Below are 26,637 nucleotides of genomic sequence, written 5' to 3'. Positions count from 1 at the left end.
GAGCATCTCCCACATGCATGTACAAATCCTGGGAGTATAAGTCTTGAATGTTTGAATTTGAGCATGTTGATGATGGGTTTGAGATATTTCGGGACATGCATGTAGATAAATCATGAAATTGAGCTTCCTGATGTTGTAATCTTGTAATAGTAGCATGTTAGCATGTGTAAATGTGTAATTTGAGCCGTTGCATGCAAGTAATGTAGCTGGAAAACCGATTTGAAGCTCAAGAACTCAATCTGGAAAACCCAGATTTTCGATGTCCGCTCGAGCGGGTGAAGTTACGCTCGAGCGGAGAAATCGAGCTCCCAGCATTTTCTACAGACATGGTTTCCGCTCGAGCGGGAAAGTTGACGCTCGAGCGTGGGAGCAATATTGACAGGCCTTCCGCTCGAGCACTCTATTTAACGCTCGAGCGTAATTTTCATGCAACCAGTACTTTTGCAGGCCTATAGTGTCCGCTCGAGCGGGGAAGTCCACGCTCGAGCGGGGACCTTGTTTTCTGAAATTTTGTTCATGCGTTCTGTGTTTCGTTTTCCATTCTCTTTCACTTATAAGCACTCTTAGGCATATGTTAAGCATTGTAAATGAGTTGATAAGATAAGAATAAAGCCTAAAGAGGAATATGTGAATTAAGGAACGGATTGAACTGTTAATGACCCTTTTGTGTTCATGAAACGTGTAGGGTCAAGCTCCAGGGCAAACCAACAAGCCGATCACTGTGAGTAATATCAACATTCGAAAGCTTGTCAATGTCTAATTGTTTATTCCCTTATAAACCTTATGAGTTGTTAATTGGGATTGTAGACAAAAGTCTGACAGGTGTGAATGAATGGACCGAAGGTCGTTTTGATATGAATGAATAGGCTAAAAGCCGTTTTGATATGAATGAATAGGCTAAAAGTCGTTTTGATATGATTGAATAGGCTAAAAGCCATTTTGATATGAATGAATAGGCTAAAAGCCGTTTTGATATGAATGAATAGGCTAAAAGCCGTTTTGATATGAATGAATAGGCTAAAAGCCGTTTTGACATGAATGAACGGGCCGAAGGCCATTTGGACGGAAATGAATGGGCCGAAGGCCATTTAGACATAAGTGAATGGGCCGAAGGCCGTTTTGCCATGAATGGAAACCCGAATGGGCCAAAGGCCAGAATGTTTAGAATTACAGTTACTTGATTCGAATTTTGTATAGATATATATATATATATTCGTTAAATAGAAGTATGAATTAGGCCCAAGGCCGTTTGGAGCAGGTTGTTCTATATATTGTTATGTAACTGTCATGTTTGATATTATTCACTGGGCTATCGCTCACGCTCATTCATGTGTTTGTAGGTGAGCCAAGAGAAGCACAAACCCAGCCCCAGTGAAGCCTGCTAGGAACAACACGAGTTTTGGGAGAGTCAGCCTTGTGCCTCACACATGAGGCCATCATTGCCCTTTTTGTATGTACTTATGTTTTGTTATGTTGGCAAGGGCCTAGTGTATGTCTGTGCATAGTCTGATATAGGTTGACTGGTTTTGGATGATCCTATCTGTAGTGAATTTTGTGAAACTGTACTTTCGATGTGGGTTATTAACGTATCCGAGTATGGTTTGTTTGATGTGCATATAAGCACGGCTCTATGGACAAAGTTTTAATTATTGCTTCCGTTTAGCCCCTTTACTCTGACGAGTTTCGTCTGTTTTGGTCTGAGGCCGTAGGTAATCTCAGGATTACTGGCCGGTTATGTCCTTAACCCATAGGGGCGGGTTCGGGTCATGACAAACTGGACACTAGATTGGGTGAGATTATTAAGAGGACTGTGTAGACACTCCATTTTTGACCACCCTTAAGAGTTGGGGGGTCCCAGGTTGATTGTTCGTGGACGAAGGCTATGTTGTGCAAAGGTTCGATTTCTTCGGCAAGAGGAGCTTCAAATCCCAACCTTACACCCATTTTGGACCAAAACTATTTTGACCAAAATGATTTTTAGACCTTAAAACCCTCTCTTTCAAAATATTTTTGAAAAAACATTTCTATGATGTTCCGAGGCTCACATTTCGTTAAATGTTACGCTTTTCGGTAAACCGAGCAAGGACAAAATGGAAATAAATGAAAGAGAGGTGAACTCTTTGAAAATTGTTTCAAAACACCTTATTTAGAGGTTTGGAGTTGAAGAAAATTGGAGGAGAGGGAAGAACCTAGTTGGGGAAGAAGTTGGGCACGAATCGTTAAGAGAGAGTCGAGGAGCCCTCGCTAAATCAGGCCTATCCTTCTGTACACTTGGATTTCAGCTATGAGGCCACCACCAATGGAAAGTGGACTTCCAGGGTTTCATTTTGCATTCAAGAATCTCCTAAAGCCGAGCCCATATGAGCTATGGCTGGTTGAAGTTGGGCATCAATCCAGTTAGAACCGAAACTGAGTAGTCTTTACTAAAAGAGGCATATCTTTTTGTACAATTGGAATTTTGATGTGAGGCTTCCACCATTGGAAATAATATTTTTGGGGCTTCAACTTAGACTCAAGAATCACCTGTAAAGGAGTTCGGATTAAGAAGATATGCCTGTTTGAAGTCGGGGCCAGAAACCAATTTTTTCTTGTCGGCAACAAATGGAGCTTGTTGGCCATGTGTCGGCCACAAATGGGGTTTGTTGGCCATATGTCGGTGAAGAGTGACCCTTTTTGGCCACAAATGGTGGCTTGTCGGCCACCAATGATGGCCGGGCGGCCACTAGTGCAAGAGTAGCTTAGATTTTACAGATATTTTCCCTCCAGCTGTTTCACACTACTCCAGCTGTCCCTTCTTTGATATTTTTGACCAAGGCTCTTGTATTTCTATGTATAGAAGGCCTTCTCTATTGTTTTCAAGGTTAGAAAGATTTGGGAGCCTCTCTCTCTACAACTCTTTCTCTTTAGATTTCTCTCTCTCTTGCCCTTTTGTGCATACAAATAGAGATACACTTCTAGTTTGCCTATCAACCCTTAACCAAAGTTACTTATCTTTGGGCTGAGATTCCTTGGGACCTTCTTTGAGCTTTAGAAGGTGATTATAGCTTGATTTGGTGCCTCATTTGTGCCTAAAGTGTGCTTGGCTTCAAGAGGTATAACCTTTACCCTTTAAGCTTATTTTTCATACTTGTTTTTGCCATCTTTTTGTACTATTTTTTGGGGTGTTTTTGAACTGAAAAACCTCTGTTTTTGTGGGTTAAAAGTGTTGGTTTAAGGCCATTTCAAGTTAGGGGGTGGTTCACCCTTCTCACTCATTTGTTGCTAAAGCTTTTGTGCCTTCATTCATCACTTTCAAACCAACTTGTTTTGGCCTTTTAACGACTCAAATTCAAAGGATTTTTAGTGGCAAAAAACTTGTTTTGAAGTCCAAAATTGGAGGGGTTAGCCTCCCCTCATTGTGTCTTGTTTGCATGCCTAGTTAGCTTTATATGTTAGCATGTTTTTGTAGCTTATCTTAGCTTATTTCTAGCATGTTTTTGCCTCTGATTTGGGCTACTTTAGCTATGTTTTGGGTTGTTTATGTTGTATGAGTAGTCTTTTGCGTGGTTGTAGTGTAACCTCATGTTTTAGCTACTCTTGTCTTCATTCCAACATGTTTTCCAACTGATTTTGGGCTATAAAAACTCTGTGTTTTTGGGCTGAAGCTTAGGTCCTAAGGCCATTAAAGGTTGAGGGGTTGATAGCCCTTCTTTGTACCCTATTTTGGAGGCCTTGGCCCTTCTGATTCCCACCCTTTTGCTATCTTTTTCCAAGCTTTTAAACACTGTTTTTCAGAGCAATTTTAGTGAATAAAAACATGTTTTGAAGTCCAAAAATGGAGGAGGTAGCCTCCCCTCTTTGTGTCTTGCTTACTGGTCTAGCATGCTTCATGTTTCAGCCTATTATTCTAGCATGTGTTAGCTTAATTTCAGAATGTTTTAAGCTATATTTTGGGTTGTTTTGCATTTTTTTTGGGCTGGTTGTTGCTTTTGAGCTTTGTATTGCATAGTTGTAGTGTAAAGGGCTTCACTAGTTTGGTGTTTTAGGCCTTTAAACGTCATTTTTTTGAGTTGATTGCATGTTTTAGTATTATTTTGCATGTAATTTCAGCACCTTAATCTCTGCAATCTCCCTCATTTCTTCACTCTTTCAATTGTTTTGAGGGTGTTTCAACCTTAGGGTTGTTTAAGCTTGAGGTTGAGGCTCATGCCTAATGGTTTAATCCTCCTTTGAGGGTTCATTACCAACGGCATGAAGTTTCCCTCATGCCTTGAACTACTCCTTGGTTGACACTTATTTCGCTTTAGAAGACATTCAGCAATGGACAAATTGACTAAAGAATGGTTTGGTAACTAAAATGAGTAAATAAAATTTGGCAAGTAAAAGTGTGCAAGATAAGCATCTTCGTGTTGCATTGCATGTGTTCAGATCAGACGTTAATTCAAACACGAGGGAAATGGGACGTTTCATACTCAAAGTGATGAAATGTTCTGCTTTTCTTGGTCACCGTCACCCTTGATCCTACATAATAGGGTTGTGGTTCTGTTGAGTCTTGTTTTGCACTCATTAAGCTTGTAAAAGCTTGGTTCGTAAGCCATCATCCATGGAAAATTCTTGGTTGATGGTTTGAGGGCCAAGAGTTGCACTCTTCTAAGCTTTTGTGATGATAAGAAGAGTAACAGTACACACAAACCTTGAGAATACACTACTTTGCCTCTATTTTCTCTCTATTGTAGCAAAAAAGGGAAGTTCAGGAAAGGGGTAGCCGATCGGCCACCAGCTTTTACCGATCGGCCACCAGAAGTAGCCGACCGGCTACTAATGGTAACCGACAACCACCATTGGTAGACGACTGGCCATCAATGAAAATTTTGCACAAGTGTGTTCCTGAGTGGAAGCAGAGGTGTTCTGGAAATTGGCACAATTTTCAATGGTAAAAAAATATGCAAACAGAGGCGTTCAGTGGCAAGGCGGTGGATTTTCGAGAGGAAACCAACCAAGCATGCATGCGTCCCTCGCCCGCGAAGCCATTTAACTACTTTATTTAGTTAATTGGTGGTTGCTAATTTACTTATTTTGTAATTAGCTAGTTATAGTGTTTAGCTAGTTAATTCATTTTGTAATATATAATTAGCTTAGAATAAGTTAGTTAATTCATTTTGTGTTGTAATAATTAGTTAGCTTAGCTTAGATTAGCTTAGCTCCTATTCATTCGGACCCTCCTTCGAGAGGGCGTAATGTTGTAATAAATGTGCGTGCGTGTGTGCATGTCTTCCAACCCCATGTCTTTTTTCCTTTTATTTCACCGCTTTTGATGGTTGGTTTAGGGACATTTTCAATTAGCATACCTTATGCTTGCATGTTTGCATCCATTCATTTGTCTTGCATGCACCGAGGCTCGATTCATCATTCAAATTGCATAGCAATTTCGATATCTTATTTGAACACGTGTTTAAAAGCATATTATCAAATTGAATCAAATCAAATGCCATATTAGTAGTCGAGCCTATTAATTTCATATTGTATGTGTTGCATTTGGCATCTTGTATAGTTAGGATCATGTATCTTTCTAACTAGTTTTTGTTTTGGCTTGGAGTACTCGGTAAGTTTTATGCTTTAGCATACTTGTATGAGTGTGATTGCCATATTGCCATGATTCGCATGCTTGCCATGAGGCTATGTGTTTACTTGCTAAACTGCATGAATACCTGTGGATGAAGGCTTTGTTGTTTGAATTGGAACGATTTAACAAATGTATGTTCTAAGCCCACTTTGTTGTGGCAAAATCATGTTTTAAGCCCACTTGGGGTGGCAAATCCGCATCTTTTAAGCCCACTTGAGGGTGACAAATTCAAACCATTTTCGCAAACAAACATAAATTGAATTGTTCCAAGTCTTGTGACTAGTCTATACTTGTTAGTGTGCGTCACATAGTAAAGCTAGTTTAATAATTAGAACAAGAACACATAATGTTTATAAAAAGTATATCATGATTAGTAGAGGCCGATCTTTGATCGGGCGAGCGGGGATACTCATTTCAGGACCTTTCCTTCTCGTACCCAAGTTCCTGAGCCGAGGCAACTTTGGTGATGACGGACACGTGGCCTTTGGCACGAGTCAGGGTTTCCTAAATTTCCCTAAAACAAAAATATTTAGGTGGCGACTCTGTATCTGGCAAAGCAGTCCAATTTTGGCATTATTTGATTTAAAATTCATTTTCCAAAGCGGTTTGCCGGATTTGGACTCTTTGGTGATTATCAGTTTCACATTGCACTTTAGGAGACTAGATTCGGAACCGCGGGAGTCCCAACTGTGAGGCCTTTCTTTTCAAACCCTTTCCGAAAGGCGGAGGCGTGAAAAAAAGCAAGTCCACATATTGGATATGAACATGACTTATCCCAAGCTAGAAGGAGTGTCAATGTTGAACTTCTGAAGCTCCCCTTCACATCAACTCAAAGGTTGACAGTAGGTTCTCTCATTGTCAAAGATGCTCAGCGAGTTAACTGCTTTTTCAGTCTCTCTGATACCGACAAATTGGAGTGGGTATGTCTTTTGTTGGGAGGGCATGCATGAGTACACATGTTTGGGATTGTGGTTTATTCGACACAATAGAATATATAATAGTATTTGATAATGTGGGAATTTAGTTGTGTGGAAGATATTGGAGATGCTATATTTCTAGCTTACACACATCAGTGTTCTACAAACTATTGGGAACATTGCTTTTCTTAGTTTAATATTGAAAGTGAGTTGATTGGTGGATCAAAAACAAAAAAAAAAAAATACATAACCTGTTACATGTGGTTCTAATGGGTGAACATAATCTGTGTTTAGACAAATCTATGTTCAAACATAATTTTGCATGTGTACTTTTAGGCCATGTTTGCATGTGTTTAATTACCATTTTGTGTGTGTGTGTGTGTGTGGACATGTTTGCATGTGTTTAATTACCATTTTGTGTGTGTGGGTGGGTGGGTGTGTGTTGGTCATGCACTACTACAAAAACAGATAAAGTTCACACTTTTTTTGGGTGATGTTTGTTATTTAATCACACCTTTTAAGTTTTATTAAAGTGTGATCTTTGAGAGTGTGATTAAAAGGCGTCATTTGTAATCACACATTTTAAGTGTGATTAATAACATTTAGATCACACCTTTTAAGTGTGGTTAAAAAATCACACATTTTAAGTGTGATTAATAATATTTAGATCACATCTTTTAAGTGTGATTAAAAACATTTATATCACATCTTTTAAGTGTGATTTAAAACTAATAAAACCTGTGATAATAAACTTTAGATCACATCTTTTAAGTGTGATTAATAACATTTAGATCACATCTTTTAAGTGTGATTAAAAACTAATAAAACCTGTGATAATAAACTTTAGATCACATCTTTTAAGTGTGATTAAAAACATTTAGATCACATCTTTTAAGTGTGATTAAAAACTAATAAAACATGTGATAATAAACTTTAGATCACATCTTTTAAGTGTGATTAATAACATTTACATCACATCTTTTAAGTGTGATTAATTACTAAAAAGATTCGACATATTTGAAGAATAATCAATATTATTTTTGTACGCACATTTCAAAAATATAATACACACTATATACTATACTTTGAATCACAACCACATATTCAATGGAATAACGTCATATAACCACATATTCAATAGAATAACGTCATATATTTCATAAATGAAAATTCAATATGTTCAAAAGTATATACAAAGGAATTAAATACAAAATTTTAAACTATGCTTACTTATATTAAAAAATAAAAAATAAAAAATTGAAAAACTAAGTCCTTGAATTCTTTGACCATATTTTGCATCTCTCCAAGAAATTTCTAACCTGAAAAATAAAAACACAAATTAATTCAGAAACCACTAGAATCATATGAATAAACTAACTATTTGTAGAGATTGTTCTAGTTTTACAAAAGATAAAGTCCCACTAATCACACCCCTTCAAATGTCTTAACATTAAATACCTCTACCATGACATGAAGCATGTAAAAACAAAATGTCACTTTACCCATAGAAATTGCAAGTTCAACAGAAATTTTACTATAACCAACAACTTAATTTAAGAGGCTCTATCCATCTCAAATATTTAATGTTCTACAAAAGAAATACAATTGAATGTTGATTGTGCAAATACTTTGAGTACATTTCAAATATCTGTGGTGTGTTGAATGTCCGTGTCCCATACAAAAACACTTAACAATTAGGCAACCCTAGCCTGCAGCCCTTCATAAATATGCCAAAATTTTGAAAATGCATTCTTTCACTAAAATTTATCATTCAATGAACATGAGTTACCTGTACTGGTAAGAAGAATAAAAAGCAGTACAAGGTTCAGGTTTTTTTTCTTGGAACAGCACTAAATTCCCCTGTTACAAACAAATATCACCATTAGCCAATCAAATCGACAAATCGAGAACTGAGAACAACACAGACCAAATAAGGGTATAGTTTCAAAATTAAAACAAGTTATTTTGATAAACCAAAGTCATCAATGAGTCTCTTTTTAGGCTTTAGAACAAATAATTGGAGTGCTATAAATTTTCAAACTGTCTTCTACACCCAAGAAAATGGGAAAAAATATAAAAATAAAAATCATTAAACAACACACAACAAAATCATCAAAACTAAAGAGCTTGAATTGCTAATCTATAAGAAAGTTACAATTTTCATGCATTTGAATCACATTTTGTGTAGATCAAACATTCATGAGCAATAAAGATTCTATAAAAATGAAGAAATTACAGAGACGAAGCATCTCTATTGACATATCAAAAAAGCTCCATGAAATTTTTATATATTCAATAATCGCAACATTTAGTTCAAAAACAAAAACAAAAACAAAAGGAAATGAAAAAAATAAAAATAAAAATAAAAATAAAGCATTTGAAAGCAAACAATCAAACATATGCAACCTGTATAGCTAATATCTCGAAGTTAAAACCGAAAAATGAAACTGGGTACTTTCAATATATATATATACAGTGATGAAGAAGAAGATTGGAAGTTGTGTGGTGAGACTAAAGTCGAACAGAGCACTACAGTCATCAGTTGCTCTAATAATTTTAACAGAAAATTGAACAACCCAAACACATAAAACTGCCAATAGTTCAACGCAAAAAAGCAAAATAACATCAGCTCTACTTGTTGTCCTCAAGAAATAGCTAATTCTCACCTCTTGAACTATCCGAAAAGCTTCCTAGTATGAAACACTAACACCAACAATCTCCCAATCTCAATTAACAAATCATATCAATTCAACCAGACATGCTGCCAAGAGTGAAAGTATATTCCATTTCGTAAAGAGTAAAACTATGCTCCTGAGTCTTGACAATGCTTAAAAAAATGACAGCATAAAACAATGCTCCTGAGTCTTGACAATGCTTAAAAAAATGACAGCATAAAACAATGCTCCTGAGTCTTGACATACTTAAAAAAATGACAGCATATAATCATGCACTCTACATAGCAAACCGCAATAACAAACATTGAATTGTAAACCAACACAATATTTTACAAAAGGAGCAAGTTTTTGCAACAGAAGGTATATAACTCCTCTGTGAAATAACATAATTCAGCACAGGGATTCGACTTTGATACTTAATAATCATTGTCCATTTGACTGTTAATTAGATATTAAAAGAAATACATATGAATAAATACACCTTGCATCTTGGATTGAATCTAACATTTGATAAGCATCTAACTAGACTGAGTTTGATGTTGTCAATACTTTAGAGGTGCTAAAATTTTGTTCTAAATTAAATATGCCCACTTAAAAGTCATAAAACTTTATAACATAAAAATAAATAAGCAGTAAGCAGTAAAAGACCTGAGTGGCAGGTTCCTGACTCATACCTCTGCAGTCGTCCCAACGGTTGCAAACCTCATCCTCCCATTATCAGGATCCCTATGAACCTGAACAAAATTTTACAAATAATGCTACTTTGAGATAAAAGGCTAGTGAAACAAATCCTAGGCACAGAGAAAATAACTATGAGCTGTCAATGACTTCACAAACCACGCCGATGGTATAAGGAGTATCAACTTGGCACAAAGCTCTTTCAATAGCAGCTATAAAGTTAGGTTGTATAACTCTTAGAGGAAGGGTAGCCTCTGGAAACAGAACAACTCCTGGAAAAAAAATTATAAAATATATATATATATATATATACATATTAACAAAAATAAAGAAAAGGAATTAAAGTAATGAAGATAAGACTGAGGCAAAAGAAGCCACTTAAATTGTTCCTAAGCCATGAGCATATGACACTAGGTCAATAAGCTACACCAAGACCTGTAAATCACTGTCCCTCAGATCTATGGCATTTCATGCTACTTGGTTAAGCTAAATCTTGAATTCATGAACTCGTAGGGCCATACATGAGTCACAAGCCTCTGGCTCTTTCAAATGATTAGATGCAGAGCTATGGCTCTTTCAAATGTCAAAAAATCAAATAATGATGAGTGGTTCCTTAATTCTTGGAGGCTTCCAAGAAGTATCCTCACGTATTGAGGTGTTTCTGTGTTGTGTGGGTTGAGTGGCTGTGAGTATATATTGAGTGGTTCATTGTTCAGGGTTGTGAGTTCTCTAAACTAAGGGTCGAGTGATGAGAGTTCATATGGAGTGTTTTATTTCTATTAATGTCTGTTCTTTTGTAGGATTTGTTGGATGTGAAGAATTTAGGTTCACTAAAAATGTGGGTTGAGTGTTATGAGACCATATATATGTGGGTTTTTACTAACACTTTTGTCTATATTAAGTGGAATCTGTTTTGCAGGTGCAAGGAGATACAGAGCATGAGTATTGTGAGGTTACTAAATGTGGGTTGAGTGGTGTGAGTAAAAAATTGTGTGGAGCCTTCCCCTTTACCTGTTTATTGATGAGTGAGCTCAACTAATTCCTCTCTAATTAGTTATATTATATCAAAGATAAGAGACCACTATCATGCCATTAACTAATTCCTCTCTAATCTTGTTCCTTCTTCCTATTTATTTTGTTAAATACGTACTTGTGCATTACTCTCAGATGCAAGGACATACAAATGATTTCAAATAAAAGTAAGGAATTGATATTAATGGAGAGTACTCACCTCCGAATTTCAGCAAGATCACCAGTGAGCTCATAACTAAGAGAGTAATAGAAGTAGAGTCTCGCAGCCAGAACATCAATGGTTTGCCTATTTAAGTTTTTCAAACGGGTAATACTTGTTGAGGAACAACTTTAGCCTGGAGAGCAGCAACAATAAGCAATAATGTGATTTAACAAACATTATCAATCGAGTAAAGAATAACACAACACTTGATGTGAGCATAATTTGCCAGCTTTTCCAATATTCTTACAATATACCAGCATTAACAAGACCACTCTTTGTAGAACCGTAGAAAGGAATACAGCCGACAACCAATATATATAAGCTTCTAGTGCCTTGAGCTGAATTTGCCATATCTAATTTTTTTTTTTTTTTTTTTTGATGAATAAGTCATAAATTAAACAACAAAAAAACTACAAGGGGTATACCCCAAGAGCTAACCAACTATACAGGGACACAGCAACCAACAAAACAAAAAAAAAAAGAAAAAAAGAACACATTAGAAAAAGAACCATCATGTTCAAACAACACATAAGCAAGAAGCAAATGAGGGGCAAGAACAAGGCAAACAAAAAGCCTTAGAACAACATAACCTGGGCACAACTTAACCACTAAAAAGATCCAAAATAACAAAAACCAGAACAAAACCCAAAAAAGGCAACAGCAAAGAACACAGCAACACCAGCAGGAACCAGCAACCAGGCAACAACAAAGGTAACAGAAAAGAACCAGCATACAAACAGCCAACTCTTCAACACAGTGACATATACAACTAGCAGCAAAAACAAGAGCTTCAACAATCAACAATTGGGACAAGATCCATCAAAATGGATTACTTGCTCCAGGCCATCATTTTGTTAAATGATCCTAAGAGAGCCAAGCAATCAATATATTAATAGGACAATTCAACAATAGATAACTGCAAGACTCACATAAAACTGATAATATCAATCAACCCACAGACAACACTCAACTCACACCACGCAGTCAACTACTGAAAGAGAAAAAACTATACAACAATATACGCCTCAATCACTCAACCCTCAAATAAACAATTCCCCTAAAATAGACCAGCTGAAAACCTGCAAATAAACAGCAGAAAGTCAAGTCTAGGTTCTCACCAAACTCAACCCATAGAATCACAATAAACCCTCCTCGCTCACAGTCCTAGTATGGGAACAGTTAGCATCTGTCAAATTACATTTTCTATGTTTCATCAATTAGGCATATTCCATACAAGAATTGAGCCCAAATGGCAAGGATCTATTACTGCATCAATACCATAACTTGTCCAAACCAGATTACTTACTGAGATCAATTTTTTTACTACTCAATCCAATTTGCTTATCATCATCCCCTTCCAGTTCAGTCTTCTAATCATCATAACCAAAATTTCTAACCCACTAAGTCAAACTCATCATCTATTAAGGCTATTTTGGGAAGTTGCAATTTTAGCCACAAAAGAAAAAAAAAAAAAGAGCTTTTCGTAAATACCCAAAAACTACTAAGAGAGTCAATTCCCAAAACAACCATAAATCCTTATTCAAAACTCTTAATTCATATCTGTAACAAAACCAACTTGACCCAATTGCTTAATCAGGCACCTCCCCTCCCCCCGAAGATCATGAAAGTAGAGAGATGACACTCACAATTTCTCACGGAGCTGTGGGGTGTCCTTGGGGGTTCCAAGGGTATTGACAAGCCTATAAAATTATTTATTTTTTATTATTTGAAGAAGAAACAAGACATCACATCATTTACAGATTCTTTGGCTTTGATGTTGTAACTATTTATCCTTCACTGCAATGATCACATATAATGTAACATGCCAAGTGAAACATCTAGTGCAACCACTTCATTCCAGATTACAAGCACAAATTTGGCATTTCTCTGTTTAGTCTGTTTGGAGATATCAAATCAGCATTCGATTAAAAAAAATATAAACCATGCATCCCAGTAAGAATACTGATTAGAATAACTTACAATGTTTTAAGTGTAACCAATTCACCAATGTAATCTGGGATTGGACCAGTAATTAGGCAATTTACTAAATATGATAAAAGTAATTGCAAATGTAAATAAGTCCTCACAACTCGGTTATGTTTTTCAGCTGGGATATGGTAGAAGGAATGGGGCCATCCATGGATGTGCCTTGCATGTGCCTGAAACAGATTATTTAACAATTATTTGAGATGTTCTTAGGTAAAATTAAAAAATTAAGAGAAAGCTTGTTAGAATTCCATAGGCAGGGAAAAGATTGCTAATGCATGGAACTACTAATGATACTCATAGTGCTTTAATTTTTGTCCAGTTCCCAATCAAATCAGGTATCTTCCCAGATAGTACACTCCCATCTATCCTACTGCAATTAGTTGAAGAAGTTTTAGATTTACTAAAATTCAAAACTAATAAATGTCAAAATAATTACCACTTACAAATCTGTCAAGTTCTTCAATTTGCTGAATGTGTCTGGAATTGTTCCAATAAAATTGTTGGCAGAAAGAAAGCTGCAGAAAACTATCCATTATAAATTCCCTTGAAACAACATGAGAACGATAGCACCAGTAGTGGCAATGTTAACATCATTTTGTCGCACTCAACTCAACATACAAAGATACCCAAAAGACAATGTTCAATGCATGTAAGAGATGTTTGACACTGCAATCTTAGACAAAGACTACCATATATATTGGGACAATTATAAACATACATAAAACTCATACAAAAAACTTGATAAGAATGATATGGCAATGCCATTATTATAAATAAATCCATCTTCAATGGTGTTTTGTTTTGAAGTGAAAGGTCTACAATGAGTCACATCATTATATATGAATTTTTTGTTTGTATAGCATTACTCTATATATTGATAGACACAATGATTGAATGTTGGACAAGGCAAGAAATGCATCAACAATAATCACGATGCTTTTAAATTCAAAATAGCCATGCTCTCTTTCAATGTAGCTTAAAAAGATCACAAATTTTTTTATAATAAAAATAAAAAAATAAAAAAAAAAGCCTTATGGAAACAGTACTGGGAAGTTAAAAAAGCAAGTTCTCATGGCACTTCTTATCCAATATTTGAAGGTCACAGCTGGACAGGATCATGCATACGAAACCCTTCCTGATCACACAGCTGTTTTTCAACACATTAATACTCTATCTCCAACCAGAAAAGCATTTTAGATAAGAAGCTTTGGCAATGATAGCACCACCATGTAATTCGGTATATTCAAGTGTATACTTTAGAAGAAAGTATTAAGTTTAAAACAAAAAGAAAGAACTTTCTTACAGCCTCCTCATGCAGCTCAAATTTCCAAGGTTTTGATGAAGAGGTCCTCCAAGCTGATTATCTTCCAAGACCCTGTATAAGATAGTTCACGTTAAAATCAAGGTCATGCTTCATTTATTAGTCCAGTAGACAGAACAGTATCCATAACTTATAGCTCCTCAAGAGTAGCAATGTCTCTGATTTGATTTCCTTTGGAATTGAACCATTAATGCGGTTTCCTAAAAGGGACCTTGCCTTTTGTTTATGATCAAACTCCCTTTTGACAAGTAACAAAGCAATTACCCACTTTTTGAGTGCATAACTTAAATTAGTTAATAACGTTCTATAAAGCTTTATTGGATCTTGACAATTCTATTTTTGAAGAAGTTTCCACAGCCATCTGTGTTTTCTTTTTTGTTTCAAAAATAAAATTAAAAAGAAAAATCTGCACCTGAATCTCAAATGAGAAAGGAAGCCCATTCGCAAAGTTTGAAGAATAGTCTATGGCTGAAGGAGAAGCACGACATTATTGAGCTGGTACTTTCTTGAAGATAGCTCGGTTGTATTGGACTATTTGACAATTTTATACAGGAATACAGGAATTATTATAGAGCTATTTGATTGGGTTTATATGTATATGTGCCATATTGGAAATTATCAGGAACAAGTTTGTCATCTTTTCACATTGGAATTGTTAAGGCAATATTATGCTTCAAATTTTCTTTCTGAGGTGTAAAAGAAAGCAATATAAATGCTTTGCCTTTTTCTGTTTTAGCAAATTTCTAAGATGAAAGATGTCCTATTGTCTTCCATTCTTTAGTTAAAGGATATCATTAGAATAAGGTTAAAAAATTTCAGCAAAACTTGGAAGTTCCAAGCTTCCATTTTGTCTACCTTATACCACTGCCAGTGTAAGCCAAGTGGTTACCTGGTTTGGCCAATTAACCTTGATTTCTGGGGAAAGATGAAAAAATTGTCGGTGTTTGTCAGGTCATACACTAAGGTTTTTAGTATGTGGGTCATGTTTCTGGTTAAAAATTATGAAACAATAGTGTAATTTTTAAATTGTGTGCTCACCAAACTAAATGAAACTGTTGTTTTTTTTTTTTCTTCACAAAATTAACATAAACTATCATTACATATAGCACCTTTCATCTGTATACAGTGGAATATAGTTCTACATTCTAAATTACTGCAACACTGCTGTCACAACTGTGTTTGTCTTTCAAGATTTCCCTGTGTGCTGTGTTTCACTTTCATTCTATATGATGGTTTGTGCATTTATGATTCCTATTGCCGGAAGATGATTCGTAATAGAACCCAATTTCTTTAGATTCAACAAATTTATATTTTAAAAAAAAAATGTGTTCAACCCAAGAACCTAATTTCACATTCAGGTTTTAATTTTTCCAATTCAGATTCAGATATTTTCCCTAACTCGCATTCAAGAAATTTAAAAACAAAAAAAAATAAAAAAATAATTTCACAACCTGAAACACAATTCTAATTTTTTATTTGCTCAATCAAAACCCTAATTTTTTTGTGTGTGTGTGTGTATGTGTGTGTGTGTGTGTGTGTGAGAGAGAGAGAGAGAGAGAGAGAGAGAGAGAGACCTTAAACAGAGTGGTAGCATAAATAATGTAGTTCCTCATCCTTCCCTAAGTGGTTATACAAATCTCATTCTTAATCGGCGTCTTTGGCCACGATTTCTCTACCCTCTGATACTGATCCATCTAAACACAAAAAACCCAAAATCAAAAACACAATTTTTTCTCCAAAAAATAAAAAACACAACAAGAAAACAACAAAAGGGTACACAAAAATTAGATCTGGAGAAGGGAATAGGAAGAGGGGTAACCGTGATGAGTGTTGAGTGAGTTCGGAACGGGTAAAAGGTAATGGAAGTCTCTGAAAACCAGCTCTCGCCTTTTGCTAGTCTCCATGGCAGCTCTGGATCGATGAATTGGGTGAGAGAAGAGCCATGGCCGTTGTGGGTTATAGAGAGAGAAATTGGAGAAGAGAGTGAAAGAGAGTGAGAATATGATTTAAGGGTTTGAAATGGAAATGTGGTGGAGGAGTAGAGATTTAGGGTTTGAAATGGAAGAGTGTGGTGGAGTAGAAAGTAGTAGTAACTTCTGCAGATCACTGAGCTTTTAGCATTCGTGTAGAGAGAGACAACTATGCCAATTCGAAGATTATTTCATTTTACATTTGGCGCCAGGGTATTTTACTTTTGGTGCCTATTTTTATTTTGGTCATATTATTCACGACAGGAATTACATGTCGTAAAAAGTAAAATATTTTTAACAGTTAGTATATGTGCATCGTGAAAAGTATATTTTTTAATGATTGACTTTTTGTGTGCCGTAAAAAGTGTAATATTTTTAACGACTGACTTTTTGTGCAACGTAAAATATTTAATATTTTTAACAGCTGGTACGCGTGTTGTATCAATCAGTTAAAAAAAACACTAACAAAATGAACAAACAATAAGAACAATGATAAATAATCTGCCAATTACACTGTGAATCTCCCTCGCACCACATTTTCCAGAACAAGTGTAAGTGTTGGTGCAGTGTCTGTGTAAATGCATATCTATATATATACATACAGCCTAATATATATAATCTAGGGTTTTAATAAATCGTGTCTCTGTGACGATATTTGTCGTATATTTGCAAATACGTGGTTTCAACATATTAGAGGAGGAACAACAAAAAAATTATTTTCATTGCAGAGACATGTATTCGGATTCAACACAATGAGTGAACATTTTTCAGCTGATAAAAGTCAATGGCAAGAGGAAATAGTGGAATGACAGAAGAGAATGTTACCTGGATAAAACAGAAAGAGAGAGAGAGAGAGAGAGAGAGAGAGAGAGAGAGAGAGAGACTGCGAGCTGTGCAACGGCGAACGGCTAGGGCTCGTTTGCCCTTTCGGCTGCTCCTCCGCCGCTCGCCGTCGATCGAGAGAGGGGGGGTAAGAAGAGATTAGGGATTTTTGGGTTTGAGATTGGGGATTTTTTGTTTGGGGGGGTGATGAGCGCGAATGGGAAAAAAAAAAGGTGGGGAAGGGAGCGGGAATGAAAAACAAAAACGGGCGGGAATAAAAAATAAATTTTTTTTTTGGTCAGAAATGAAATTTAAATAATAAAATAATGCCATTTAATTTTTATTTTTTTTTTGGCGACGGGGTTGCCGTTGTCAAAAAAAATTATTTTTTGTTAAAATATATATTTTTTGTAGTTGATGAATTTTTTTTTTGTAGATGAGAGGGAGTGGCAGTAGTGGAGAAGGTAGTGGATAAGAGATGGTGGTGGTGGTGGTGGTGGTGGCTGCGGCGAAGGAGATTAGTGGTGAAGTTGTGGTAGTGGTAGAGTAGATGAAGTGGCAAGGGTGAAGGAGAGGTAATGGTAGTAGTAGTGGCAGTAGTGGTGAAGGTGGTGGTGGCGGTGGTGGCGGCGGTGGCGAAGGAGATTAGTGGTGAAGTTGTGGTAGTGGTAGAGTAGATGAAGTGGCAAGGTTGAAGGAGAGGTAATGGTAGTAGTAGTGGCAGTAGTGGTGAAGGTGGTGGATAAGAGATGATGGTGGTGGTGGTGGTGGTGGCGGTGGTGGCGAAGGAGATTAGTGGTGAAGTTGTGGTAGTGGTAGAGTAGATGAAGTGGCAGGGGTGAAGGAGAGGTAATGGCAGTAGTAGTGGTAGTAGTGGTAGTAGTGGTAGTGGTGGCAATGGTAGTAGTAATGGTAGTCGTAGAGGTGAAGTGGCGACAGTAGTAATAATGGTGGTAGTGGAATGACGTTTGCAGTAGTGGTGGAGGTGGTAAAGGAGATGGGTGGTGAGAGAGAGAGAAATGAGTGAGAGACACATAGAGGAGAGAAAGAGAGAGAGAGAGAGAGAGAGAGAGAGAGAGACAGAGTGATGAGCGAGAGAGAGACAAAGTGGTCGCTAAAAGTGTATTTTCTTGTAGTGGATAGATAGAGTGATGAGCGAGAGAGAGACAAAGTGGTCGCTAAAAGTGTATTTTCTTGTAGTGGATAGATAAGTCGAGAGGGAGCTTAGTAAATAGAGAAGACAGAAGGGAGAGAGTGAGCAACGCGAACATAGTGGCAGAGAGAGAGAAAGAGAAACAGAAGAGAGAGGGAGGGACAAAAAGATAAAGAGATAGAGAGTGAGAGAGAGAAAAAGAGACAGAGAGAGAAGAGAGATGAACGAGAGAGAGAGAGAGAGATAGAGAGAAGAGAGATGAGCGAGAGAGACATAGAGAGAAGAGAGATGATCGAGAGAGACAGAGAGAGATGAAAGAGATAGAGAGAAGAGAGATGAGCGAAAGAGATAGGGAGAGAAAAGAGATGAGAGAAGAGATAGATGAGTGAGAGACACATAGAGGAGAGAATGAGAGAGAGAGATAGAGAGAGAGAGAGAGAGAGATAGAGAGAGAGAGAGAGAGAGAAAGACAGAGTGATGAACGAGAGAGAGACAAAGTGGTTGCTAAAAGTGCATTTTCTTGTAGTGGATAGATAAATCGAGAGGGAGCTCAGTAAATAGAGAAGACAGAAGGAAGAGAGTGACCAACGCGAACATAGTGGCAGAGAGAGAGAAAGAGAAAGAGAAGAGAGAGAGAGGGACAAAAAGATAAAGAGAGAGAGAATGAGAGAGAGAAAAAGAGACAGAGAGAGAAGAGAGATGAACGAGAGAGAGAGATAGAGAGAAGAGAGATGAGCGAGAGAGACATAGAGAGAAGAGAGATGATCGAGAGAGACAGAGAGAGATGAAAGAGATAGAGAGAAGAGAGATGAGCGAAAGAGACATGGAGAGAAAAGAGATGAGAGAAGAGATAGATGAGTGAGAGACACAAAGAAAGAGAGAGACAGATAGACAGAAAGAAAAGAGTGATGAGTGAGAGAGAGAAAGAGAAAGAGAAGAGAGAGAGGAAGATGAAAAAATGGGTGAAAAGATATAGACAAAGAGAGAGAGAGAGAGAGAGAGAGAAAAAGAGCGAAAAGAGAGAAACGAGAGAGAGACAGAGAGAGATGAGCGAGAGAGATAAAGTGAAGAGAGATTGAGAAGAGAGACAGAGAGAGAAGAGAGATGAGAGAGATAGACAGAAGAGAGATAGACGAGAGACACAGAGAGAAAGAGAGAGAGAGAGACAGACAGATAGAGAAGAGTGATAAGTGAGAGAGAGAAAAATAAGAGAGACAAAGACACAGAGAGAAAGAGAGAGACAGACAGACAGAGATAAGTGATGAGTGAGAGAGAAAAAAATAAGAGACATAGAGACATAGAGAGAAAGAGAGAGAGAGAGACAGACAGAGAAGAGTAATGAGTGAGTGAGAGAGAGAGAGAGAGAGAAAGAGAGAGAGAGAGAGAAGAAAGACAGAGACAGAGAGATAGGAAGATGAAAAAATGGGTAAAAAAGTTTCGTGTCTAGAGCCTTCTTTTCTAGTAGTGAGTCGTCTCTATCATTCATGGGTAGAATAGAGGCGCGGATTTGGGAATTGTATATTTTATATAAAAATCAAATTGAAATATTTTATGCAATCACAACTATTTAGGGAGTGTGATTAAATATATATATAATTACACTTATTTAAAAAGTGTGACTAAAAAGTAGTAATGTATATATAATCACACTTTAATTAAAATGTGTGATTAAAATATATATATATATATATATATAATCACACTTATTTAAAAAGTGTGATTAAAAAGTAGTAGTGTATATATAATCACACTTTGATTAGAAGGTGTGATTAAAAAATATATAAATAACCACACTTTAATTAGAATGTGTGGTTAAAAAATATATATATATATATAATCACACATATTTAAAAAGTGTGATTAAAAAGTAGTAGTATATATATAATCACACTTTAATTAGAAGGTGTGATTAAAAAATATATAAATAATCACACTTTAATTAGAATGTGTGGTTAAAATATATATATATATATATATATAATCACACCTATTTAAAAAGTGTGATTAAAAAGTAGTAGTGTATATATAATCACACTTTAATTAGAAGGTGTGATTAAAAAAATATATAAATAATCACACTTTAATTAGAATGTGTGGTTAAAAAATATATACATAATCACACCTATTTAAAAAGTGTGATTAAAAAGTAGTAGTGTATATATAATCACACTTTAATTAGAAGGTGTGATAAAAAAATATATAAATAATCACACTTTAATTAGAATGTGTGATTAAAAAATATGTATATAATCACACTTGTTTAAAAAGTGTGATTAAAAAGTAGTAGTGTATATATAATCACACTTTAATTAGAAGGTGTGATTAAAAAAAAATATATATATATATAATCACACTTAATTGAAAAGTGACATAAAAAATAAATATTATCACACTCAATCAAATTAAGTGTGATTAAAATATCAATCTAATTTTTTTTATCACACTTTCAATAAAAGTGAGATCTTCTTTTTTGTCAAAGTGTGATCTTTAACTATTTTTGTAGTAGTGATGTTTGGTTTGGTTTTTATAAACTTGTTTTAAAATTGTTTTGAAAATTAATTTGGTGAAAGAAATAAAAAAAAAATTAAAACACTTATTATTAAATCTATATAATTTTATATTTTAGAAGGCCAAAAATAATTTTTATAAATCTTAAAATATTTTTTGATATTTATTTTATCAAATTAGTTTATATTTTTTTGAAAAAAAAAAATTAAAAAACAAACCAAACATGGCCTTTGTATTTTGTATTTTAATTTTGCTTTTATTTATTTATTTACAATTTTTTTTTTTAAAATCACATTTATGAAGAAATTTTGATAAAGTAAAGATTGTGAAGAAACATTGATGGAGAGTAAGATTGGAAAAGAACATAAATATAGTTGTAATCAAACAATGGACAAAAAGATGATGTATCCTACTAATCCAATTGGATAGTAAATACCACACTAATTTAATAAGATTATTAACATCTCACTATTAATCTTGTGAAATAACACATGGTCAAAGGGTGTTACACAATCATGCCAAATATGCTGGTCTTGTAATTGGATTGAATGTCTTACGTTATTTTGCTTATTTGACCATTTACTGCACTGAAATTTCATAAATACACACATGAATATTCATATATAAAAATTAGAAGACTATCCGGTGTTGATTAACTTACCATATGTTTATAATATATAAGAAATATATTATATTTTTCCTTTTCTGTTTTGTGGTGAATACAACAAGACAAATGAGTGCTAATCAAACAATGGACAAAAAATAATCTATCCTACTAATCTAATTGGATAGTGAATAAATATCATACTAATTTAATAAGATTATTTATACCTCACTATTAATCTTGTGAAATCAAATATGGCCAAAGGGTGTTACACAATCATGCCAAATATGGTAGTCTTGTAATTGGATTGAATGTCATACGTTATTATTACTTATTTGACCATTTACTGCATTGAAATTTCATAAATACACACATGAATATTCATATATAAAAATTAGGAAGACTCCTCCGGTGTTAATCACTTACCATATGTTTATAATATATAAGAAATATATTATATTTTTCCTTTTCAGTTTTGTGGTGAATACAAGACAAATGAGAGCTCTGCGTTGTGTTATTAGTGCTTACCTTATTTGACCATTGACTGCATTGAAGTTCCATTTAACTTTACTATTATACCATGTATGCTTTTATTTCTGATTGTGCTTTGTTACTATCTATTGTTACAATTGAGTGCTTAAATACTCATGAGCTTGTCCAAAGTAAAACACTCATTCTCCATCAAAAAGTAAAGAATAAAAATTACAAAACTCTCTCTTGGAAAGGAGTGAAGATAGTACTCACCATGACAAGAATTGTTCTTCTTTTTGTCCTCTTTAGTCTAAATTACCATTCTCATGCGGATTTAATAGCTGATACCTGTCAGAAATCTGAATATCCCGATCTTTGCAATTCGACTCTAAGGTCAGACCCTCGCAGTGCAAAGGCAGATGCCACAGGGCTTGCTCGTATCATGCTTGAAGCTGCACTTACTAAAGCTTCTACTACTTTCAATCAAGTGAAAAAATTACTTAGCAAGACAACAGAACCTGTTCTCAAAGAATGTCTCACCGCTTGCACTGATTTGTATAATTTAATCGTCAAAGAAATTCCTAAAGCCATTCAGAATGTGGGGTCAGATAACAATGAAGCTATCCATGAAGGAGATTCGGCCATTACTAATGCTGACACTTGTGAAGGTATATTCAGTGAGGAACCTAATAAGCGTAAATCACCTTTCACGGCTGACAATATTGCCGTGCAAAACCTAGTAGCAATTGCTGAGCATATTTTAGCTTCGCTTGGTTAAATTTCATCTTTGTAAACCAGATTCTATCTTTGTTTTAATTATGGAATGAATAAATGAACTTCTTAGTTTGTTTGTCTGTTTGTTTTTTTGTTTTTTTGTTTTTTTTTTCATACGCCTACGTTCTTACTTTCCAACGATTTAATACTTGTAGGGCTAAGGATTAGTGTTGTTTTTAAATGAGGTAAGAAGAGAATGTGTGACGACCCTGCCATATATAATATTTTATATCTAATTAATCAAGGTGATTTGGATTTTAATTAATTATTATTTTAATTTAATTGTGGAATTGATGAACAATGTTGGTATTGATTTGTATGTAATTTTATAAAAGAGCTATTTCGGAATTAGAAATTAAAAGCTTTAGTAGCTCAAGAAGGTGAAATTGACAAATTGAATTATTTTAATTTTGAGTATCGGACCATATGGGGGTTTAATTAAATATTCGATTCTGTTTAGTAAAATTGAGATTTTATTAATTGGGTCCGAATTGGAGTTGATCAAGTTATGAAGATTGGGAATTGGGATTATCTTAAATTAAATTGAATTATGAGGAGTCCAATTTAAATATGTAATTTATTGATTGGAATTTTGAGTCTGATTAGAAATTGAAGGCCTAAATGGTTTGGGAAATCAAAATTGATGATGACAATAAGTTTAATTTAATATTTGGAGCCTTTTGAGAGTTTGATTAAAAATCTGATTCGGGATGGTAAAAATTAAATATAATTAATTGGGCCTCAATTGAAGTCAATTAGACTAACTAAATTATGTGAGATTGGTGATTGGTTATGATTACTTTAATTATGTGTTAATTAAGATTTATAAAGGCTACGTGTTATTTAATTAAGCTAATCTTAATCATAAATCAAATTAAGAAAGAATCTAGAATTGTGAGAGTGTGTGGTGTACAGAGAAACTTGTGTGGGTGTGTATGTGTATATTGTTGTTGTGCTGGCAGCTTGGACCTGTGCGCGTGTGTAGTGTGGATGCCTCAAGAGAAGTTGTGTGTCTGTGTAATACATGTGCTGGAAATTAGATTCAAACACAGAAAAGAGAGAGAGTGAGAGAGAGAGAGAGAAGGTGATTGAAGTAGACCATTGAGAGAGAGAAAGCCCCAGATTGAAGGGAAAAGAGAAGGAGCTTAATTAAGAATTCATCAATTGTACACCAAATTGAAGATTGAAGGTAAGGATTTCCAGCTTGAATTTTGTAGAATCCTTGTATTACACTTGAATTAAGGGAAAATTACATATACCTCCCTCGAGGTTTAGCTAAATTACAGATACCCCTATGAGGTTTATATTTTCATAACAAATTTCCCCCTGAGGTTTATATTTTCATAACAAATTGCTCCCTAATTTGTTATGCAAATATAACCTTTTGGGGAGAATTTGTAATTTCTCAAACTTTAGGGGTATCTGTAATTTAGCTAAACCTCGAGGGGGGTATATGTAATTTGTCCTTGAATTAAAGATGAGTTTGGGTTCAATTTCGCATAACTTGGAAGAAATTAGAAAACAAAGATGAAGAGATTAAGTTAGGTTCATGGTTATGGAAATTAATTATTTTGGGTTTGACGTTGTGATCTTTTATGAAATTAAGCCTCATTGTTACATGCATGAGTAAATTCTACAAGTTTAATACTCTAATTATACATGCATCTTGGATTTTGAAGAATTTTGACTAATTCAATCTCATATTTTGAAGAGAAAAAGGAAAAGCTTTGAAATTAGGAATATGTTTGATTTTGATCTTTAATCCATGCATGCAATTTAATTTAAAAATTTTATTCAATTTAGACACATTTTGGAATTTCTATGATCATAAATTAAGTTTTTGGTTGCAAATTAAGTTAAGTTGAAACTCTAGAAATTGATTTTTGTAATTCATCAGTTAAGTTTGATTTTTGTTATTAATAATGAAATTGGGTTTTATTTTTACATACATCATGAAATTTTCAAGACATTGGAAAGTTTAATTCATATTTTAAAATTTGTGGGTTTGATACAAAGAAAATGAATTAAATCTAAATTTGGAAATAAATTATAATTTATATCTGAGAATCAAAAATTAGTTTGATTTTGATTTAAATTTCTTACATGTAAAGATTTTTGAAAGGGCTTTATAACTTTAATTTATGTTTTATAAAACAAAGAAAGAAGAATATTGGAATTATTATATTCATCAAATTATTGGTTTTAATCTTAATGATCAAAGAGATTTTTGTATTAGAAATTGGAAAATTAGTCTTGGGTTCATCTTTATTAATAAAATTACATGTTTAAATTGGTTCATGCAAGAGTTTAAGTTTTGAAAATGTGTTTGGAAATTATTTTGTTGGTTTTGAAAGCACATCAAATTTGCTGGCCGCTCGAGCGGTGAGGTCACCGCTCAAGCGAACATTAAGGTCAACCAGTATGTTTACAAAGTTTTGCAGACCGCTCGAGCGACCAAAGGTGCGCTCAAGCGAGGACCCTATTTTTCAGCAATTTTTGAGTAGCTCTTTTAAATGCATAATTGCATCCTCGTGACATTCTAAGTATTCTTAGGCACCAATTGGACTCACATAGTCATGGAATGAGCTAGGAGCGCATAAAGAGAGTTGAATCAAAATGAAATGAATATTGAATGGTGCTTTTATTGTGTTTTTGTTATGTGATTTGTTTAGGTGGACTTCAGAAGCCTTATATCGACTTAACCTGCCATGAGTAATAACTTTATAAAGATACGTTCAAGTTATATTCATTTTTGAAAATGTTACTGTTATCGAATTTGATATATGAATGATTGAATGGCTTATTGAAATGAATAGTTTATTGAAACACTATGATGATTTATCAAAACTGTTATTGTTCATTGAATGGTTTATTGAAACTCTAGTTTCTTATGACTGAATGAAGTTCTCTTTTGAAAATATATTCATGGTCCATTGATTATAGGCCCTTGCCTGGGGGAAATAATACCATGGCCCATTGACCTTTGCCTGGGGGAGATTAATACCATGGCCCATTAACCCTTGCTTGAGGGAGATTAATACCATGGCCCATTGACCCTTGCCTTGGGGAGATTAATACCATGGCCTATTGTCCCTTGCCGGGGGAGATTAATACCATGGCCCATTGGCCCTAGCCCGAGGGAAACAGTACCGTGGCCCATTGGACAATTGAAACACAGAGATCTCTGCTGTTAGATTTTAATGGTTACATTGGATATGATATATTGATTGGTCCTTGAGGTCCCATTAATATTGATACATTGTTACTCTATTGGATGTACCACATAAATTGTCATTGAATGAGTATTGCTATTGAGTTAACATGGGTTATTGAGAATTGGATTGAAATTGGAATTGTATTGAAAATGCTATCAAACAATTGTTTTTGTGATTACAAAGGATTGACATGATGGCTAATCGAATTGTTTTGCCTATTGAAATGGATTGTTTCGGAAATTGAAATATATGATTTGACATGGAAAATGTTTTGTTACAAATTTGATATAATATGGCAAATGCCTTACTTTGAAGATGATTTAAGATTCGTTTCGAAATCGTAAGGAAGATTTTTGTATTATCGTCAAACTTCATTCATTTAACCTTTTTATTCTGTTATTACTCGCTGGGCTTTAGCTCACTATTTATATGTATATGTAGGTGAGCAAACTGAGCAACAAGGATAGAGAAAGCCTCGGAGTCTACCCGTGTCAGCCTTGAAGAGCTTCTGGAATGGAGCAAGTTAGGCTCGTTTAGAGCCAAGAAAATCAGCCCTTAGCTTTGTCAGAGTCTTACATTTTGCTGTGTCGTAATTGTATATGTGTGTGAGATATATAAGATTTGCATATGTATATACATTATTATTGTATCATGTAGGTACAAGCTCAATGGACGTTATTATTCTTTTGTTTACTTCCGCTTTA

The 26,637-nt window shown here is 34.8% G+C and overlaps 2 protein-coding genes across 5 annotated transcripts; one reads left to right on the top strand and one right to left on the bottom strand.

The window, feature by feature from the left end:
* Positions 1 to 9,831: 9,831 nt before the first annotated feature.
* On the bottom strand, positions 9,832 to 16,122 carry LOC114304337 (uncharacterized). Of its 4 annotated transcripts, none has more exons than XR_014329529.1 (7): positions 15,991 to 16,122; positions 14,399 to 14,470; positions 13,532 to 13,610; positions 13,194 to 13,265; positions 11,104 to 11,190; positions 10,032 to 10,144; positions 9,832 to 9,928 (listed from the first exon to the last, which is right to left on the bottom strand). XR_014329529.1 is itself a non-coding variant. In XM_082868926.1 (6 exons), exons 1-6 carry the CDS (start codon positions 16,008 to 16,010, stop codon positions 10,093 to 10,095), a joined length of 375 nt encoding a protein of 124 aa, XP_082725052.1. In that variant the 5' UTR covers positions 16,011 to 16,122; the 3' UTR covers positions 9,953 to 10,092. The 4 variants fall into 4 exon arrangements, 2 of the variants coding, with proteins under 2 accessions (XP_082725052.1, XP_082725053.1); XR_014329528.1 differs by having other exon boundaries at positions 13,539 to 13,610; XM_082868926.1 differs by lacking the exon at positions 9,832 to 9,928 and having other exon boundaries at positions 9,953 to 10,144; positions 13,539 to 13,610.
* Positions 16,123 to 22,218: 6,096 nt separating this feature from the next.
* On the top strand, positions 22,219 to 22,722 carry LOC145791419 (pectinesterase inhibitor-like). Its single transcript, XM_082871774.1, has one exon. The coding sequence runs from the start codon at positions 22,219 to 22,221 to the stop codon at positions 22,720 to 22,722; it is 504 nt and encodes a 167-aa protein (XP_082727900.1).
* Positions 22,723 to 26,637: the final 3,915 nt, after the last annotated feature.

The sequence above is a fragment of the Camellia sinensis genome, chromosome 5 (assembly GCF_055761805.1).
Source record: "Camellia sinensis isolate YWXY chromosome 5, ASM5576180v1, whole genome shotgun sequence".
Lineage (NCBI taxonomy): Eukaryota > Viridiplantae > Streptophyta > Magnoliopsida > Ericales > Theaceae > Camellia > Camellia sinensis.
This window is presented reverse-complemented; position numbering and strand designations above follow the sequence as displayed.

Excerpts from the sequence above, each read along its gene's own strand:
- LOC145791419 (XM_082871774.1), top strand. The coding sequence starts at position 22,219 with ATGACAAGAATTGTTCTTCTTTTTGTCCTCTTTAGTCTAAATTACCAT.
- LOC114304337 (XM_082868926.1), bottom strand. The coding sequence starts at position 16,010 with ATGCTACCACTCTGTTTAAG. Across the intron at positions 11,191-13,193 it reads CTGAAAAACATAACCGAGTT|GCAAACCATTGATGTTCTGG; the intron begins GTGAGGACTTAT and ends AAACTTAAATAG. Across the intron at positions 10,145-11,103 it reads GATCTTGCTGAAATTCGGAG|GAGTTGTTCTGTTTCCAGAG; the intron begins GTGAGTACTCTC and ends TTTTTTTTCCAG.